We start from the raw sequence: 19,450 nt of genomic DNA, 5'->3' as shown, positions 1-19,450 counted from the left end.
CGTAGGTTGCCGACCCCTGACTCAGACTATAAACACTATAAGCTTTCTTGAGTTTATGATTAACTAGCACTTCGTGCCAGAATCTGCCCCACCTAAGTTTACAGTCAGGAGCTGCTACTGCCCACACCTGAGCTTGACATCACAGGCTACAGCAGTCATCTTTCACTAAACAGCCAAACATGCTTTAATACAGACATTTCACAGCAAGATGTATTTCTTCAAGTGATAGGTGTGTATACTGTTATTTTGTGTGTGTAAAAGAGACAAAGGCTTTTCATGCCTTTCATGCCATGACATACGCTTTTCATGATTTCACCTTGACAAGCAATACACACCCATTTTTCATGAAACGAAAGTAGAACTTTGATTTATGAGCAAATAGAAATTGAAACCAACAGAGTTCTTAGAATCAGTTTTGCCAATTTAGCAATTTTGTTGCTAGATTTAGCAACTTTTCGGATTAACGAAAGTTAATGAGTGTTGGGTAACAGTCAGTTTTAGTACTGTAGTAATGGATTATCAAAATGAAAACAATACGAACATAATATTTTCAGGAAATGATTATTATTAACATAATTTAAGGAAAAAAAGAAAAAAGTTAAAAGTTAAAAAGAAAAGTTTTTGACTAATTGCACTTCTTTTGCCGGTGCTGGGGGGGTAATTTTCCAGGACATTACACATTAACCGTTGTAACCCTGTAACCCAAAAACACAACATACAATGCATAATTAAAATGCAGGTTAAAAACCTATGAAAAATCTGTATGGAAAATTCCTTCAAATTAATATAGAGTATTTTTACAGACTTTTCTTAAAGTGTAACATACTAACTAATTACTAACACATTGCTTGCAAGTTGCAACTATAATTGTTCAGAATGTGTAGTTTCACTAGTTTACTAGCTAATTAAAAAAAAACTTAAACTCATCCCACATGTTCCTTTGACCTAGTTTCTGTTTCCCCTTGATTATGTTAGTTAGTTCACCTGTGTCTAGTTAATTAAGTAATTTAGTCCCTCTCTTGTGTCTGTAAGAAATCTCTCCGTTCTGTTCCTTCAGTGGCTGGTTATTGTTTAATGTTGTGTACACTGCTCATGTTTCCTGGTGTGTTTTTGGATCCCTCTCTATTCCTGGGATTATAATTAAAGGATATTTTATTCTACTCCATCTCACACGAGAGCCCTGACAATGTGTAAGTGTTCAATAATTCAATGCTGTATTTAAAAATACAGTTATTTATATTTTAATGTTATTATTTTATGCATTTATATTATTTTACAGAAAAGTCTTAATAAACATAGGCCTATATAAAATATATTTTTGCTAAGATTTGATGCAGGGACAATTTACTTTTAGCAACAAATAAGCCTTCCTTTAGCAACTTTCCCTGAAAATTAGTTGGCAACACTGGAAATCATGTGACCATATGCCTGTTAACATGCAAACTAGTTGCAGGTAATTGGGAAATTCCCTTTCCTCATTCTCATGCTCTTTGCAGGGAGCTCGGGAGGTGCTCGTAAGGCTCACAATTCCTCTCACGTGATGTGAGCCACGACAAGGCCGTCACTAGTGGAGTGAAAGGTGGTGACAATTATAGGGGCCCACTCAATCCAGTAGTAATGCTATATGTTCTCTTACTCCTATACGAGTAATTTTAGTATATATTACAAAGTCAGCATGTGTGCTCGAGTTTAATGAAAACCTCAATAACATTAAATGTAGTTAAATGCTTTCCAAATATCTCCTGTCTTCCCTCCATAAAAATGGTTTATTCTGATGGTTATTAATTACTTGAACACAGTGTTCCTTCTAAGCTGCTGCGCACTTCTTATGTTGCGACCGCTCAGGAGAAATAATATGGGACACATGCAAAAATGAGTTGGGAAAGCCATTTGATTGAATTCTATCTAGTAAAAGTGAAATAATTGCAATGCTTGGGCAAACCGCTATAGAGTTGGTGTTGCTATAGAACGGTTTACAGGTTTCGTACAGAATGATGTGCACCAAATGAGTCGCTGTAGAAATCGAGTACTTGAATGGTTGCGGACAAAATAGCTCAACACGAGCCAACGCAAACGTAACAGTGTTTTATTTCACAAATGTCATGTTTTGAAGAAAAGTGGCTTGATTAAGTAGTGGAAATGGTGGATGATGGGAGAACGGTGACAAAACTGAGACATTTACTGTGCGTTCACACCGCCGGCGTCGACAGCGTCAAAGTGGCCGGAAGTCATTCATTTTCAATGAGAGGAGCGGCGCGGCGCGACGTGGCCGTTGAGAGTGTCGAGGAGAGTTGAAATCAGGGCAACTTTATGGTAATGAGCTATGACGCGGTTGGGCAGCAACCAATCAGAACGTAGAAGTCCACCGCTTGAGAGGATTCCTGAGAATGCAGCTCCGACCACATTAGTTCAAACAAAAGGTTGATTATTACTGTGGCGGGTTTGCAGTAATCTATGATGTGTCCCTGTTTGCGTACAGGGACATAAAAAAATTAATTCAAAATGATACGTGGACCAAGGTGTCTGAAATTGTTCATGTTTCTGGTGAGTTGCTGATGTGCAGTAACGATATAATAATAATCTAATGATATAATAAATAATACTAGGCTACAGTAGTCCTAGTTTACTTTTTTAAAAAATCCTTGTTTATACGTACATTAAGTAATGTTTATACTTGATTATATTTACTTAAGTAACATTTTTAATGCAGGACTTTTACTTGCATCAGAGTATTTTTTAGAGTGCTTTATACATTATTAGGTAAAGGACCTTAATACTTCGTCCACAACAATATTTAATGAGGTTAACTTATAACGTTACGCTCATTATGGTCAGTCTGCAAAAGATCAACAAGCTTGTTTGCTTTGCGGCCGCTTTAAATACACGATAAGCATTCGATCTACGTCAGAGCGTCAGAGCGCTCACGAATCTTTCTGCAGCGTTGTGAGCAAAGCGGCCAGAGCGATTTTTGACGCTCTCGACGCCGGCGGTGTGAACGCACAGTTAGTGTCACACACAGGTGTAGTGTGCAAACTCTACTAATCTAAACTCTACTTGGATAAGAATTTACATTATCATGTTTTTTGAAAATATTTAGCTTGTGTTTAAATGCTTCAGTTGTTTATATTATATTATTAACCTAATAAATAATTGACCTCAAAAAGGGAATTCAGGAGCAATATCTGTGTCATTTTTTTTTTCATATTTATATTATAATACATTATATAATATTATACTACGGGCCTGTTGAATGCTTGAATCTGATTGGCTGACGAACGTTCTGAGGTGTGCAATTATTTTCTGGGAAACGCACGGCGAACGTAGTTCCAGGCAGCTCTCTGTTTTGACGCGCTGCTCACTTAAAATGGTGCTGTGTGGATGAGGACCGCCTTTGAATATTAGTTTAAAAGTATTTAAGGATAAAAGACTTGAGTTGCTTCAATTGAGTCCTTTTCCTCAAGTCCTTTTCCCCCACCTTCACCCACTCAGCCCCACCCTCGGTTCGTCTCTTCTATCTCCGCTGTGCTCTGCCCACTTTTCAGCATTTTTCAAATATTGCCAGTGGGTGGAGTCAGGCTCTGACCAGGGGTTTAGTTACACTTTAACCAAAACATGGTCAGGTCAAAGTCATTCAGTGTCTGAATAATTTTTGGTCCATATATAAAATATATATATATTTTTTTTTATTATTTACTGGTAGTCCACTGTATAAGGAATTTTTGGGTATAATATGTCAGTTTATTTTTCGCTGTACTCTCTTACATAAGTGAACTATAGAGATCGCTAAGACATGTGACCAACTGGGCGGCAACGTCATCAGAACGCAAAGGCTAGTGTTCTGGCATGAAAATAATGAAAAATTAGCGTGAAAAACAGAATATAATCGTACAAAATGCAGCGGACTACAGAAAACATTGTCGGACCATACCGCCTAAAACTAAATCCTAATGCAAAGACGAGATATGACGAGAAAAAAAGGGAATCAAAGGACTGGATGTCAAACTGTTGCCCAACTTCCAGCACCCATATATTTACAACTACACGATACTAAGTGTTAGTGCATACACACACGAAGTTTTCTATGGACTTTTTATAATGTAAATGTATTCATTTAAATGTATTTACATGTTAAATATGTAAAGAAACTGAAATTAAGTTGGATTGTTACTACTATTTAAGTTATGTACTTGTGTTTGCAACCAAAGAACACTGATTTTGCACAATTATTCCTTAATACAGATAAAAGAGGCAGAATTTCATTCAGTCTTTGTGTATTTTATTTACAGACATGGCTAAAAATTATTACATGTGAGAAGAGACAAAATCTTTTGGAAAACAATAAACATTAACATATTAGATGTGAGCATGGTATAGAATTCTCCAAAAAGGCTTGAACCGGTCTGTGTTCGTAGCTTTGACCTCAGTATGGCCGAGGTACAGAGAAGGGGTCCAGTCAGGATCACACTCCAACATTTCATAGGCAGGTTTGCCTGCAAACACAGTCACCAAATAAATTGCTATGTAGCCTAGATGTACAACATTTAAAACTGATTAACGTTACGCTTTAGTACGTTGATAACTTAAGCTCATCTTCTAGCCATTTCATGCTACTTAACAGTTAACAGTGGCCTAACGTCAAATCTAATGGTCTGGTCGAGTCACACAAAACAGACTGGTTATTTGCCCACAACATAACATTTACAGAGAGTAATTGTAACTTACCTTTGTGAAAATGCTTTGAACACACCATCGTGTGTGGTGGAGTGTTATCGAAGGTAATCTTGGGCTCCTTACCGCTGCTAACGTTATCCATGCCATTCGTCAGCTTTTTGTCACCTCTGAAACATGGCTTGTACTATTATTTTTCCACGCTGGAAAACGATAAAAGGATATTCCGTTCTTAAGCTTTACGCCACTTCTATCGTGAGAACGACTATTTCAGTTTATAAAACAGCGTTCTTCCCTCCATGCATAGAAGTCTGGCGCGTTATGTTTGTGCCACGGTTTCCCAAAATGCTTTGCGTTCACCACTGGGAATACGTCATGATGACGACACATTAGCAATCTCTATAGTGCCCTGCACCCTTTTTTACACTAGTAAAAAATATATATCTGGTGTCTGATTAATTTTTGGTTTGACTGTGGATTAAAACTGCAAAGTAATTCAGTCAAGAGCAGTGGGTGGTTTTCTTTCTTTCATTTGGATTAACGCTAAAGACACCGACAGCAGCTGGTAAATTATAGGCGCAGTCACTTTAAGAGACAATGCATCATTATAATAACACACATCCGATTTCTTTCTCCGCTGTTTACTTTCACTTTAGACATAACCGACAGTTTTTTTTTTCTCTCGATGATACTCTCCAATACGGGTATTTTGACAATTTTGTATGTATTTGTCGGTACAAGAGCAAGGAGAGGCAAATTTCGGTGTGCAAGCACTTTGAGACGCGCCCTGTGCGCGAGCTGAACTGTGCTCTTTCAAGTCTTTTTCTGTTTGCTTGTTTAAACTGCGAATTGTATTTGTTCGTTCGTGTGAAGGAGAGCTCGGTTCGGTGTTGCTCTCTGCATGCGCACCGTATACGCGCGCGAGTGCTCGGTTGAGGTTTTCCGCGTCTTGTGTTTGAATGCTTCAAACTCTTTTGAATGTTTAAATGGGCAAGGCTAATAAACACGTGTACATGATAAGATTTCGTGATGATGCACAGCCTGGTAACTGTAACCACCCCCCCCCCCCCCCCAGCGACGGCCCTGATCCTAACATTGCATATCATATGCACGCCAAAGTCAATTTCTAAGTATAAATGGTTCGCTAAATAGATATAGAAACTAGTGGTATTGATACGCAATTTCACGAGCTCGGGTTAGAGTAAAACTGAGAAAGGCTTTTCATACTTTGCATGCCACGACAAATGCTTTCATGGTTTCACTCACACATTATTCACGAAACGAAAGTAGATGCACGGTAAGTGTCCTGCCCTTCCTCTTCAGCTTCAGTGCGTGTGGAGCTGAGCATCCGAGCTGTGTCTGAGTCTCATACTGTGACATGTGTGCTCATAATCTGTGACAGCGCTCCTTCACTGGGTAAGACAAACCTCAGTCCACTTGCTGCGGGTGTTTAAAGGGCATACACTGCGGTCTTGAGTCGAATTCTGACTCGTGCGACTCTTTTCTGAGTCTCTTTTCTGTCTTTAGGGAAGCGGCTCTATTGCAAGGTCTTCTGCATGTGAACATTAATATTATAGATCAGATTATCTACAGGCAAAATGAGACTCAGACACTTGTTAAACTTGTATGAGGAGAGTTCTGGTTGAGTTTGTTTTGGGTTAACAGCGCTGTTTGATCTGCAGTTGTTGTAATGATAGAATATTGGCTTATTTTGTACAGATCATGATGCTAGGAGTTGTTTTGTTGAATAGATTAGACGATTCACACATCTACTTTATTTCTTCAAGTTGGGTTGATCTTGCATTACTACTTATTTACAGTAAACTAAGAGACTGCGGGACTTGTTTGTTCAACCCTTGCGTGGACTGAGAAAGCAGTTTCTACAAACATTTGAGGGATAACAGGACTAGTAGAGGATAATGTAGTCATAACACTTGGCTTTTCACCAAAGAAATGATTATGTAGACATAAAATATTGATTTGAGTTTAAACTGTTTTAAAATCTTACCTGTAATGGATAATTTTATATATATTCATAATCTAAAAATTAAATTACTATAGATACAAAAGTCCTTTTGATTTTTGATTTGAATGATTTCTTTGCATTAAAAATTAGCGTCAAGATATGGAGACAGCAGGGGAAAAAATTGAGCTTAAAGATACCTGTACACTGGTTAGAATGAGTCACATGCATTGGTCATACTGAGATAAAAGATGTAGGAAAATAACACAGTTTCTACTGTAACTACTGTCAGATTGATTACACACAGTGGGGTCAAATCTAAATTGCAGTAAAACCGTGTGAACTCCTTTGTGCAGACAAGGCCTCTTGATGATGCTTTCTGCTCATCTCAAATCATACTGGAGAACAAGATCAAAAGGTTTTGTCATCAGTTACATCGGGGAAGGACAAATTTTAAACCTCAATTTCAAACCTTTTTTTTCTTCTTAATGTACAATTTACATATCACATTTTTTTCCCCCTCAAAATGTGCAGATAATATCATTTGTAATAAAATGTTTGCATTAAATAAAAGAAAAAAGGGAAGCATTTTAACTAGTGCCCTTTCTGCCTTTTTGCGGTTTATTGATGACATGAAACTCACAGTCTGTATTTATTGATACAGAGGACTGTGAACTTTGATGTTTAAGCAAATGGAAATTGAAAGCAATATAGAGTTCTTAAAAATCATGTGAGTGTTTGAATGTTATGCAGTAATTGTTTAATTCTTTCCTCTTTGCAGGCATCATCTCAGAATGAAGTGTCCTGAATGCAAGCATGTGTTTTCAGTAAAGGCACCAAAATTCTGCTATGAGTGTGGCTACAAGCTGTCATCTCCGTCAAATCAGACAGCACCAGGTAAGTGATCACATTTCTCTCCTTACGATTTTCCATTCAGAACTCTGCACATTATTGTTGTTGCACACGCATCACTGCTTGTATATTACTTTTTCACAATGCATTAGTTGTTTGCAGTCGTTGTAAATTATTTTAATAGGTTTGCATTAGTCATACATTTTTACTAATCAGATGGACATTTGCCTGAACTGTTGCTATAAAAGAATTTCACATTTTAATTTTACTGTCAAATAGACAAACATTTATACATTAAACACATAAACAAAAAATTGTGAAATTATACAATCTCAATAATATGCTTTACCCAATAAAACTGTCATTCTCTTAACATAAATTATACAAGTTTATTAGTTTGCATTCCTGATTAGTTTTGTCAGTCGTTTAACATTTCTATTGTAACAGTTGTCAGATATGAAATGTTTGGCTACTTACGATCTTATCTCGCACTTTATGGCTGCTAACTGAAAGCGTTGCGTTGAAATTCATGCTATACAGCTTCTGTGAACATAAAGCCTGCCTACTTCGATTTGATTGCTCTATCAAATATTTTTGGACATTGACGAGTGGTGAGTATCACCGTGACAGACGGCCAAGGAAGCTCAGATGAGGAGGTTTAAGTTTAATCTTGGTGCTGTGCAATAGGGCTGGGCGATATGTCAAATATCTTTTAAAAATATTGTGATATCCGATAATATCATCTAAGCCCCACTACGCCCCGCCCCCGCCGAGACAACATTGCCGACAAGCACCATAAACTCACACCATGTTCAGTTTGGTCTTAATTATTGCCACAAAGTTTGGTTTTACTTTTCTTAGTTTGGGCTGAAACTAACAAAACATTAGCTTTTCTGATATTTTGGTGTTAATAATTTACCCTCTGTTCTTATCAAATTTGTGTTTGAAATGAATTTCATTTTTTGAGGAGAACTGTTAAGGAAAAATAATAGAACCCAATTTTAAGTGCATCATGATGAAGTTGGACATTCTGGTGGTGATTGTAAGAATGATAAATCCATGTTGATGTCATATAATAGTGTTTTGAATAAAATATGCCTATTTTCCAATGTTTCTCTTTCTTTTTATTATCGCCTGTGGAGACACAGAAATGCATGCAGTGCTACTTTTTTTTTTTTTTTTTTTTTTTTTTTACTTGTTAAACTGCAGATCAAAATAGGGTAGGCTTATAGCCTAAAAAAGGATAAATCATATTGGAACGCATCTCCAAAATAATTACATACACAGATGCACGTTGCCATAATAGTAGTCAGCGCCAAACAACACGCAAATCATTGTTAATTTTGACAGGCATTTTTGATTTAGTCTTTATCTTGAGATGAAAATGCTTAATAGTCTTAGTCACATTTTAGTCATTTGAATCTTTCATAGTTTTAATGGATGAAGTCATTGCATTTTTGTCAACTTTTAGTCATTACTTTTGTCAAACTACAGTTACCAACATTTTTGGTGGCTGTTTTATATGTAGTTTTCAAACAAAAATAGTCATTAATTCTTCTCTCTTTAGACCAAATCAATTAAGCTTATTGGAAATTTGAATCAAGGATTGAATTTACAAAAACTTGATGACAATTTTCATTTTTGGATGAACTATCCCTTTAAACAGTAGTGAAAAGGGAGCAACTTTATAGTTGTTCATATATAATGTGCTATATATATATATATATATATATATATTTATATATATATATATATATATATATATAATTTTGTAAAAGAAGCACAATAACACAAATATGAAAGATACAAATTAAACTCTTTTATACAGATACAGTAGGTTTACTTAACGTGTACATTTATTTGACATCTTTTGTTTAAAGGGGTCATGATGTGATTTCAGCTTTTCCTTTCTCTTTGGAGTGTTACAAGCTCTTGGTGAATAAAGAAGATCTGTAAAGTTGCAAAGACTAAAGTCTCAAATCCAAAGAGATGTTCTTTATAAAAGTTAACACTCGTCCACACCCCCCTAAAACAGCTTGTTCTAACATGCCTCTACATCTCTACGTCACTATGTGGGAAGATTTGAACTACGCCGCCCAGATGTTCATGCAAAGAAAGAAGGCGTACCTTTTATTCTCGTGTTTGTAGTGTTGTTGTTGCCGCCGCCATGTCGTATAGACGCTGTGTGTTTCACTATGAAAGCGAAACTACTTTGTTCGGCCTTCCAAAAGAGGACGATATCTGCTTCGTCATGCCTGGAGCTGATCCGTGCTGGTCGATGAGGAAATACATCAACTTTGCACTGTGGATTGATGAATCGGCTTTCACAGTGGACGAAGCGGAGTCCAGCCCGGGGTCGTCTCATGGGGTTGCCGCAAGCCCAAGGTACGCTCCTTCGTAGAATCCCCCAGCCGCGCCGTTCTCAAGCCGCCCACCTCCGGTCACTCAAGCCGGCCGCGGTTGACTCTAGACCGCGGCTCACTCTAGACCTCCGGCCTCCGCTCACTCAAGCCGGCCGCTGTTCACTCTAGACCGCGGCTCACTCTAGACCCGCGGTGTGTGACGCTGTTTCCCGGCCGCGGTTCACTCCTAGACACTCGCGGCTCACTCTAGACCTCCGTCCTCCGCTCACTCAAGCCGGCCGTGGTTCACTCTAGACCGCGGCTCACTCTAGACCTCCGGCCTCCGCTCACTCAAGCCGGCCGCGGTTCACTCTAGACCGCGGCTCACTCTAGACCTCCGGCCTCCGCTCACTCAAGCCGGCCTCGGTTCACTCTAGACCGTGGCTCACTCTAGACCTCCGGCCTCCGCTCACTCAAGCCTCGCGGTCTCCTCTAGACCGCGGCTCACTCTAAGCCTCCGGCCTCCGCTCACTCACTCTAGACGGCGGCTCACTCTAGACCTCCGGCCTCCGCTCACTCAAGCTGGCCGTGGTTCACTCTAGACAGCGGCTCACTCTAGACCTCCGGCCTCCGCTCACTCAAGCCGGGCGCGTTCACTCTAGACTGCGGCTCACTCTAGACCTCCGGCCTCCGCTCACTCAAGCCGGCCACGGCTCACTCTAGAACGCGGCTCACTCTAGACCTCCGGCCTCCGCTCACTCAAGCCGGGCGCGCTCACTCTAGAACGCAGCTCACTCTAGACCTCCGGCCTCCGCTCACTCAAGCCGGCCGCGGCTCACTCTAGACCCCGGCCCACTCTAGACCTCCGGCCTCCGCTCACTCAAGCCGGGCGCGGTTCACTCTAGACCGCGGCTCACTCTAGACCTCCGGCCTCCGCTCACTCAAGCCGGCCGTGGTTCACTCTAGACCGCAGCTCACTCTAGACCTCCGGCCTCCGCTCACTCAAGCCGGGCGCGGTTCACTCTAGACCGTGGCTCACTCTAGACCTCCGGCCTCCGCTCACTCAAGCCGGGCGCGGTTCACTCTAGACCGCGGCTCACTCTAGACCTCCGGCCTCCGCTCACTCAAGCCGGGCGCGGTTCACTCTAGACCTCCGGCCTCCGCTCACTCAAGCCGGGCGCGGTTCACTCTAGACTGCGGCTCACTCTAGGCCTCCGGCCTCCGCTCACTCAAGCCGGCCACGGTTCACTCTAGTAAAAACGCTGTTTCGTTGAGAAAGCAAAACTACTTTGTTTGGCCTTTCAAAAGAGAACACGACTAGGAAATCACGTTTTTAATGCATTCTATGTTTGTTTCGTCGCTCCGCCCGGACAGGGCATCACAATATGTTAAGAGGCGTAACTTTCCATCAAAAGCTTGAGGCATTCGGCCAATCACAATGCACTGGATAGCAGGCCAATAAGAGCACACCTCGCTTTTCAGACCGATGAGCTTTGTAAAAATCAACGAGTCTCAGAAGGTGGGGCATAGAGGAGAAACAATGTACAGTATGTGGAAAACAATGTGTTTTTGAACCTTAAACCGCATAAACACATTTCATTACACCAAGTACACAAAATAATGGCCTTTTTTTAGCATCATCATATGACCCCTTTAACATTAAACTTAAATTAAAATTTCATTTAAAGGGATAGTTCACCCAAAAATCAAAATTATGTCATTAACCCTCTGAAGTCGATTAACGCGTATACGTGTTTTGGGGTATTTTCTCCTGATAACCCCGAAAAGAACTTAAATTACACTTTCAGTTTTTGATCGTACAGATAAGTTCAATACATCAATCGAATCTGTAAAGGGTCTACTTTTTTTTTGTATACAGACATAATAACAACAAAACTTTGTGCACTTATAAAATAAAGATAACAAACAAACAGGAGTGCTGTCTGCAGCCTTTGTCTTCGCTGATCTTCAGATACAAAATGCATCATTAAAATGAACTGTAACTCAGTGAATACTCAACGAAGAGACCATGAGAGAGATATCTATAGAAAGCCTGACATGTCTACTTTTAAACTAAACAAGTGCTGCTGAAAAACAAATATTCTGTGATAAAGTAATCCATATGAAAACAACGCGATGTCCGTTTTTCACGTCTCCCTTCATTATCTTCTAATGCGGCCACGCCCCCGCGCCGAGCGCGCTATTGAGATTCAAATGTTTCACTGAAGCGCGCGGCTTTTGAATACGCCCACACAACAGAAGACAACGCAGCGAGACTGTTCTTCAAGTTTTTTTTTTATTTTATACTGTTTGCTTCGCGATTAGAGGGATAAGACATAATTCACCCCAAAAAGATGTGATGTGGTTGAGGATTTGAGATTTGGATTTCCTCAGAAAAAAGAATGAATGAAGCACTTTATCCAGCAGAGATCATAAACAGAGAGTAAGTCTATTTTTATTTTATTTATATACAACTGTACTAGTTTTCACATAACGTGTAAACATTTTACTAGTTAGACTTTTTCCAAACTATAATTCCTGACTAAATGTATAATCAAGTGAAATATTACGAAGTTTCAATAACAATATACACTACTATACCATTCAAAAGCTTGATGTAAATAATATAAATGTAAAAAATAAATGTAACTGTAACAAATGTAACAATCATTGCTGTTCTTTCAATTTATCCCCCCTAATAAACCTAAAAAAAAAATATTCTCAGCTCTTTTCAACATTAATAATAATAATAATAATAATAATAATAATAATAATAATGATGATGATAATAATAACAATAAATGTTTTTTTTGTAGAAAATAAGATTGTTAAAAGGATTTCTGGAGGATTGTGTGACTGGAGTAATGATGCAAAAAATTCAGTTTGAAAGTCAGCTTTGATTTTTCCTAATAAACTGTTTAACTGCACTCACAAGTGAGTATTAAATTATGTTGTGGGATAATTAAATATATTCTAAATAAACTACAAACATAAAATTATATACATTTATTTTGTCCTCACATTCTTTCTTGTAACTCATCCCTCTCAGTGACACAGCTGACTGAATGGCTCATTATGCAGCTCATTATGCAGGCCTTTGTCTTCTCAGGTGTGAATTCATGATAGTTGACGCCTACTCGCATATGACTTTTACCAACAAAAAAGTGTCTTAGAAAATTTAAATCAATATGTTGTTTTCTGTAAGTGAGTAAACAAGATGATTTTCACATCATTTAGAAAAAAAAAAATTCTAGGCTACAAGCTCCAGTTCTCCAAAAGTCCTGGGAACCAATTTTCTGTATGTGTTTTATTGCCTTTTTCAAGTGATTTAACATTTTTAGTTTTTCACTAACCACGCATAACATTTTTTTTTCTCAAAAACACAATCATGTACATACATGCTGCTCACATATTATTATAGCCCCAGTTTGTGCTGATTACAGTGAGATTAGACTTTAGCCATTTAGATATTTATAAGAAACTGAAGACTGAAAAAAGCACAAATGTCAGGCCATGACAAAACTTCTCCAGGCCCCAAAAATACCCTTAGACTCCAGAGGGTTAATGACTCACCCTCATGTCGTTCCAAACCCGTGAGACCTCCGTTCATCTTCGGAACACAGTATAAGATATTTTAGATTTAGTCCGAGAGCTTTCTGTCCCTCCATTGAGAATGTATGTACGGTATACTGGCCACGTCCAGAAAGGTAATAAAAACATCATCAAAGTAGTCCATGTGGCATCAGAGGGTCCGTTAGAATTTATTGAAGCATCGAAAATACATTTTGGCCCAAAAAATATCAAAAACTACGACTTTATTCAGCATTGACTTCTCTCCCGGGTCTGTTATGAGCGCGTTCAGAACACTGCAGTGACGCCACTGACGTACGACGCTGCTGACGTGTTTTCTTTGTTATTGGGCGCACCAGAGAACACGTCAGCAATGTCGTACGTCAACTGTCACAGCAGTCGCGTTCACAACAGACCCGGAAGAGAAGTCAATGCTGAATAAAGTCGTAGTTTTTGATATTTTTGGACCAAAATATATTTTCGATGCTTCAATAAATTCTAACGGCCCCTCTGATGTCACATGGACTACTTTGAAGATGTTTTTATTACCTTTCTGGACGTGGACAGTATACCGTACATACATTTTCAATGGAGAGACAGAAAGCTCTCGGACTAAATCTAAAATATCTTAAACTGTGTTCTGAAGATGAACGGAGGTCTCACGGGTTTGGAACGACATGAGGGTGAGTCATTAATGACATAATTTTCATTTTTGGCTGAACTAACCCTTTAATAAAAGGAATGCTGTCCCTTTAAGACAGAAGGCATGCATGTAATACTGACTGACATGCGTTCAGTTTTCACCCACCTGTTTAAGTCCACTTAATCCATAACTGTATTTGCGTGAGAGATTCTGAAAGACATTTGAACTGCTGTGTGTGTATTTTGAGTGCTGAGAAGTGGAGCGTGCGCATGAGAGAGAGAGAGAGAGAGAGAGAGAGAGAGAGAGAGAGAGCACTTCTATCAGTGTGATTCCACCTATCCCTCCCTCAATAACTTTAAGTGAATCGACAACAAATAATGAATCCTGGGAAAAACAGGACGTCTGGTCACCTTATCACTACCCTTTCAGGAGCTAAGGCCATTGTTTTAGATTGCTAGTTCGCATTTTGGTAGTCTTTCCATCCACTGCAGCTGCCATACTGAGACTAGATCAATCTATAGACTTAGACTAGATATGTGAACGCCCCTTATGCGATCGCAATCCAATGACAGGGACACACATTTTTAAGGACAAGACAGTAGCCTATAGGATGTATTTTGAATATCCGGTAGTCCTCAAATAACATAGTCCCGTCTTGTCCTGTTAATGAAGACGCAGCATAAATTTCGTCATAGTTTTTATCATATGTTAGGTTTAACTCGTCAACATGTCGTCTTAGTCACAGAAAAAATTTTCATCTTCGTTGACGAAATTAAAACTGAGGCAAATAAAATATAAACTGAGGTTACAAAAGTCATTCAGTTAAGGAATTTTCTTTTTTTCTGTTCTTTTGATTAACATTATAATGACTGGCGACAGCAGCTGCTGTCAATGCACGGATCCAATACACCCCAGATAGCAAAATACACGCGGACTGGATGCCTGTGGATTCACTCCCCGATTCCGGCCCGAGTCAATCGTAGCAGATACGGCGGCCGTTAGCGAGCCAACACTGCCGCATCTGAGCTTGAATCGGCCTGACACTAAAGTGCACAGTGCACCGGACGTGGCCCGGATTAATTTTTAATATCTACTTTACTGTTTACTAATCATTCATCTAAAATTGATACGCAGCCAAAATGTTTACTTTCATTGTAATTATAAAAATATAAACATCTCATTATGATGAATGCATTTTAAAAGTAAAGAACTGTTAAGTTGGCATGAGAATTTATTTACACAATTTATTTACAAAACTATTACAATTAACAAAAATTAACAATTACAGCAAAAAAGAAAAAAGTTATACAGAATATATATATATATATATATATATATATATATATATATATATATTCTGTATAACTTTTTTTCTATTATCTTATATATATATATATATTATAAAAAAAACAAACCCGATTCCAAAAAGTTGGGAGACTGTACAAATTGTGAATAAAACAGAATGCAATGATGTGGAAGTTTCAAATTTCAATATTTTATTCAGAATACAACATAGATGACATATCAAATGTTTAAACTGAGAAAACTGAGGTCATGTTTACCACTGTGTGGCATCCCCTCTTCTTTTTATAACAGTCTGCAAACGTCTGGGGACTGAGGAGACAAGTTGCTCAAGTTTAGGAATAGGAATGTTGTCCCGTTCTTGTCTAATACAGGCTTCTAGTTGCTCTCAACTGTTTTAGGTCTTCTTTGTCGCATCTTTCTCTTTATGATGCTCCAAATGTTTTCTATGGGTGAAAGATCTGTACATTTCAGTACCCGGATCCTTCTTCTACACAGCCATGATGTTGTAATTGATGCAGTATGTGGTCTGGCAATGTCATGTTGGAAAATGCAAGGTCTTCCCTGAAAGAGACGACGTCTGGATGGGAGCATATGTTGTTCTAGAACTTGGATATACCTTTCAGCATTGATGGTGCCTTTCCAGATGTGTAAGCTGCCCATGCCACACGCACTCATGCAACCCCATATACCATCAGAGATGCAGGCTTCTGAACTGAGCGCTGATAACAACTTGGGTTGTCCTTGTCCTCTTTAGTCCGGGAAGACATGGCGTCCCAGTTTTTCAAAAAGAACTTCAAATTTTGATTCGTCTGACCACAGAACAGTTTTCCACTTTGCCACAGTCCATTTTAAATGAGCCTTGGTCCAGAGAAAACACCTGCGCTTCTGGATCATGTTTAGATATGGCTTCTTTTTTGACCTAAAGAGTTTTAGCCATATAAATCATATTTATCTTGACTTCTGAGAGACACTGCCACTCTGAGAGGCTCTTTTTATACCCAATCATGTTGCCAGTTGACCTAATAAGTTGCAAAATGGTGCTCCAGCTGTTCGTTATATGTACATTTAACTTTTTCGGCCTCTTATTGCTACCTGTCCCAACTTTTTTGGATTGTGTAGCGCTCATGAAATCCAAAATGAGCCAATATTTAGCATGACATTTCAAAATGTCTCACTTTCAACATTTGATATGTTATCTATATTCTATTGTGAATAAAATATACGTTTATGAGATTTTGTAAATTATTCCATCCCTTTTTTTACTCTCAATTTGTACAGTGTCCCAACTTTTTTGGAATTGTGTGTGTGTGTGTGTGTGTATATATGTGTGTGTGTGTGTATATATATATAAGAATGTGAGAAAGAGAGCTCAGTCCAGTGTTCACGTATATAAGAGCCGGCTTTTGTGCATGCGCTGTGTGTGCGCGTGCGGCATGGAAAACAGCTCATGAGTGCAGAAGTGAGTTCTATTTCGTCTTATTGCAGTTGAATCTTTTGAAATCACAAATGTACATACAGAAATCCAGAAGAATCAAAATGTAATTTTATAACAAGTAATTTGATTCCTGACCTTACGCATCTGATCTGATTTTCAAACCCAACTCTTTTCGCTTCCCGACCCTCCTACTAAATTATTTAATTCTTGCATGCAATAAGACCTTTATGATGACTATGGTGCTATGTAAAACTTACTAGGTTTATTTGCCCTTTTTTTTTCTCGATAATGTCGATAATTGTCTGTTACCTGACTGTTGACGTCTACATCACGATACTTATGAGACATCGTCAATATATGATAGTCATATCGCCCAGCCCTACTGTGTGATATCTTTGCAGCACGAAGGAAGAGTTAATACTATATTAACCAGTTATTTCACAAAGTACACCTTGGAAAAATACAGAGGTCTGGACCTCAGTGACCTCATAGCTGGCTACCAGGATAGTTGTAAATAGAAATCTTTGGCGCTCCACAGAACGTGAACACGAGTCGCAACTGGAGCGTTTGCCAAATCTGTTTCACCTATTTGCTGTTATTACAGCTTCATCCAGTTGTGCTCTTAATTTCATTTTAGGGTGTTTAGAGGGTAGAACCAGGCCTGGCTTAACTCCTTCACTGCCAGCATTTAAAAATCAAAGATCAGATTCAGATTCATGTTTCTCCTCCTTCGCCGTGTTTTGAGTCAGAAACTTAAAGCATAAATTCACTTCCAGAATAAAAATTTCCTGATAATTTACCCCCATGTCTTCCAAGATGTTCATGTCTTTCTTTTTTTCTTCAGTCACAAAAAAAATTATTTAAAAATCACTGCCGATATTTCAAAATCAGGGCAGATGATGACAATACTATATTTTGCTGAATAATTTTTTTTTTTTTTTGTCTGAAGTAAACAACTATAAACAATAACACCTGAACTTCACTTATTTTGAGTCTGAATTCTACTTGTCATCTTAAAACGAAGTGCTTAAGTATTCAACAAAGTCAGTAAAAACTTAGCAGCATTTTTAATGCCACAGTTGTGCAGTAAAATTCACTTAAAGATTCACTTTTAATTTATAAAAATGACATGTAAAATGTAACATGAAATTACTATAACAGTAGATGGCAGCAGAGGATCATTCATTAGCTCAGGTACCATTTCCACTTCCTAGTTTTTGTGTCTTTTGGATTTATTATAAAATTGCTATATATTCAGCCAACACAGATTTGATCTGAATTTACTCTGCATTAATACACAGCTCTATTTTGACTTTGTCGGCTTGTCAGATAGTTAATTCTGCCATTTGCTACACTTATCACTGTCAATCATAGAAATGACTCGTTAAACAATTTAGCAGATTCATTCACTTTTGTCGTTCCTGAAACAGTATACATGGGCGTTTGGTTCTCTAAGGGCAAACAAAAGTCTTCAAGTTGTGAATGGATTATGTAGAGAAACTTAGCAAAGGACGCTCGCCTTATAACTGACACAACTGACCAAGTTCACTCACACGTGAAAACTCCTGATATAATCAGTGACTAACTACACAATAAATCTCTTATTTACACTGTGTGTATGTTTTTTTTTTTTTTTTTTTTTCTTGCTATAATAGGAACATCTGAGAGTGTGTAGAACTCCATAAACTAAAATATTGTATTTCAAAACCTGAGCATGCACACGAAAACACTCGGGAGCTTTTGAAATCAGGTTACTTCGAACGGGTACAGAATTAAGTTGGCACTACTGGTACCCCAACTCCCACCAATAAATAAAAATAAAAAAAACATTAATAACTCACCGGGGAGTACTCCAGAAAACAAGGTTAAACTTACCGTCACACATACCCTGACCTCTCGGTTGATTAACCCAAACCTTGCTTACTTGAGGTATGCTGGTTCCAGAAACGTGTCCGAAAGTAAGTTCAGTTAACTCACAGTATGTTCACAGTTAACACACAAGACTTACTCAATAGAGTGAAGAATTGACAAATCACCATGGAAACCGATGCTAAGAAAAAGCACGCAATGCTGCTGCTTTCTTATTTTGTTCAATGGTCATTTACTTGCATACCACATATCGCAATTGATGGTTGTGCAATCATTTTTTAAAAATTCTTTTAATCTTTTAATCTTGAGAATAAGATTTTATATATATATATATATATATATATATATATAATGATGTCAATGATTTGGAGAAAACACACACAAAATGACTTATTTTCAATATAAAAATTGATTGTGGATTGGATATGTTTTTACCTTTTATCACAGTCTTGGGCATGTCAAAGATTAGAAACAACATTGGCTTTGATGCATTGTTAGTTTTTGTGCAGCATCAGATTTTAATTTTTTCTCCCTCATTTACTGTTCATGGCTGTTTTTGCATTTTTGAGGTATGTAAATGAAAAATGAGTTGTGCAAGTTAATATAAATAACTAAGTTATGTAAGTGAAATAAATTAGTAGCTATGGCCATGGAAAATGTGTTGCAAAATCATTGCTTTTACTCTGTTTAATTTATATTTTGCAATTCTTTATTTTTGTTTGCAAAACTTCAGTTCTTTTACAAATATATGTGGCATTGACTGACTCTATAGTCATCCTCTCTTTCCACATAGCTGCTGTCAA

At 38.2% G+C, this 19,450-nt stretch overlaps 1 protein-coding gene across 3 annotated transcripts in view; it reads left to right on the top strand.

Annotated features, from left to right (window-relative positions):
* The first annotated feature begins 772 nt into the window (after positions 1-772).
* Positions 773-19,450, top strand: part of LOC109110472 (E3 ubiquitin-protein ligase rnf213-alpha-like) — a 112,016-nt gene continuing 93,338 nt past the window's right edge. Inside the window, exons 1-2 of one of the 3 annotated variants that reach the window (XM_042732020.1) lie at positions 773-1,190; positions 7,413-7,528. In XM_042732020.1, coding sequence (XP_042587954.1) covers positions 7,426-7,528 — 103 coding nt within the window. In that variant the 5' untranslated portion in view covers positions 773-1,190; positions 7,413-7,425. Of the gene's footprint in view, positions 1,191-5,827; positions 6,085-7,412; positions 7,529-19,450 lie in introns of those variants that run through there. The other 2 variants (XM_042732015.1, XM_042732024.1) reach the window with 2 other exon arrangements.

Source organism: Cyprinus carpio, chromosome A3 (genome assembly GCF_018340385.1).
Source record: "Cyprinus carpio isolate SPL01 chromosome A3, ASM1834038v1, whole genome shotgun sequence".
Taxonomy (NCBI): domain Eukaryota; kingdom Metazoa; phylum Chordata; class Actinopteri; order Cypriniformes; family Cyprinidae; genus Cyprinus; species Cyprinus carpio.
This window is presented reverse-complemented; position numbering and strand designations above follow the sequence as displayed.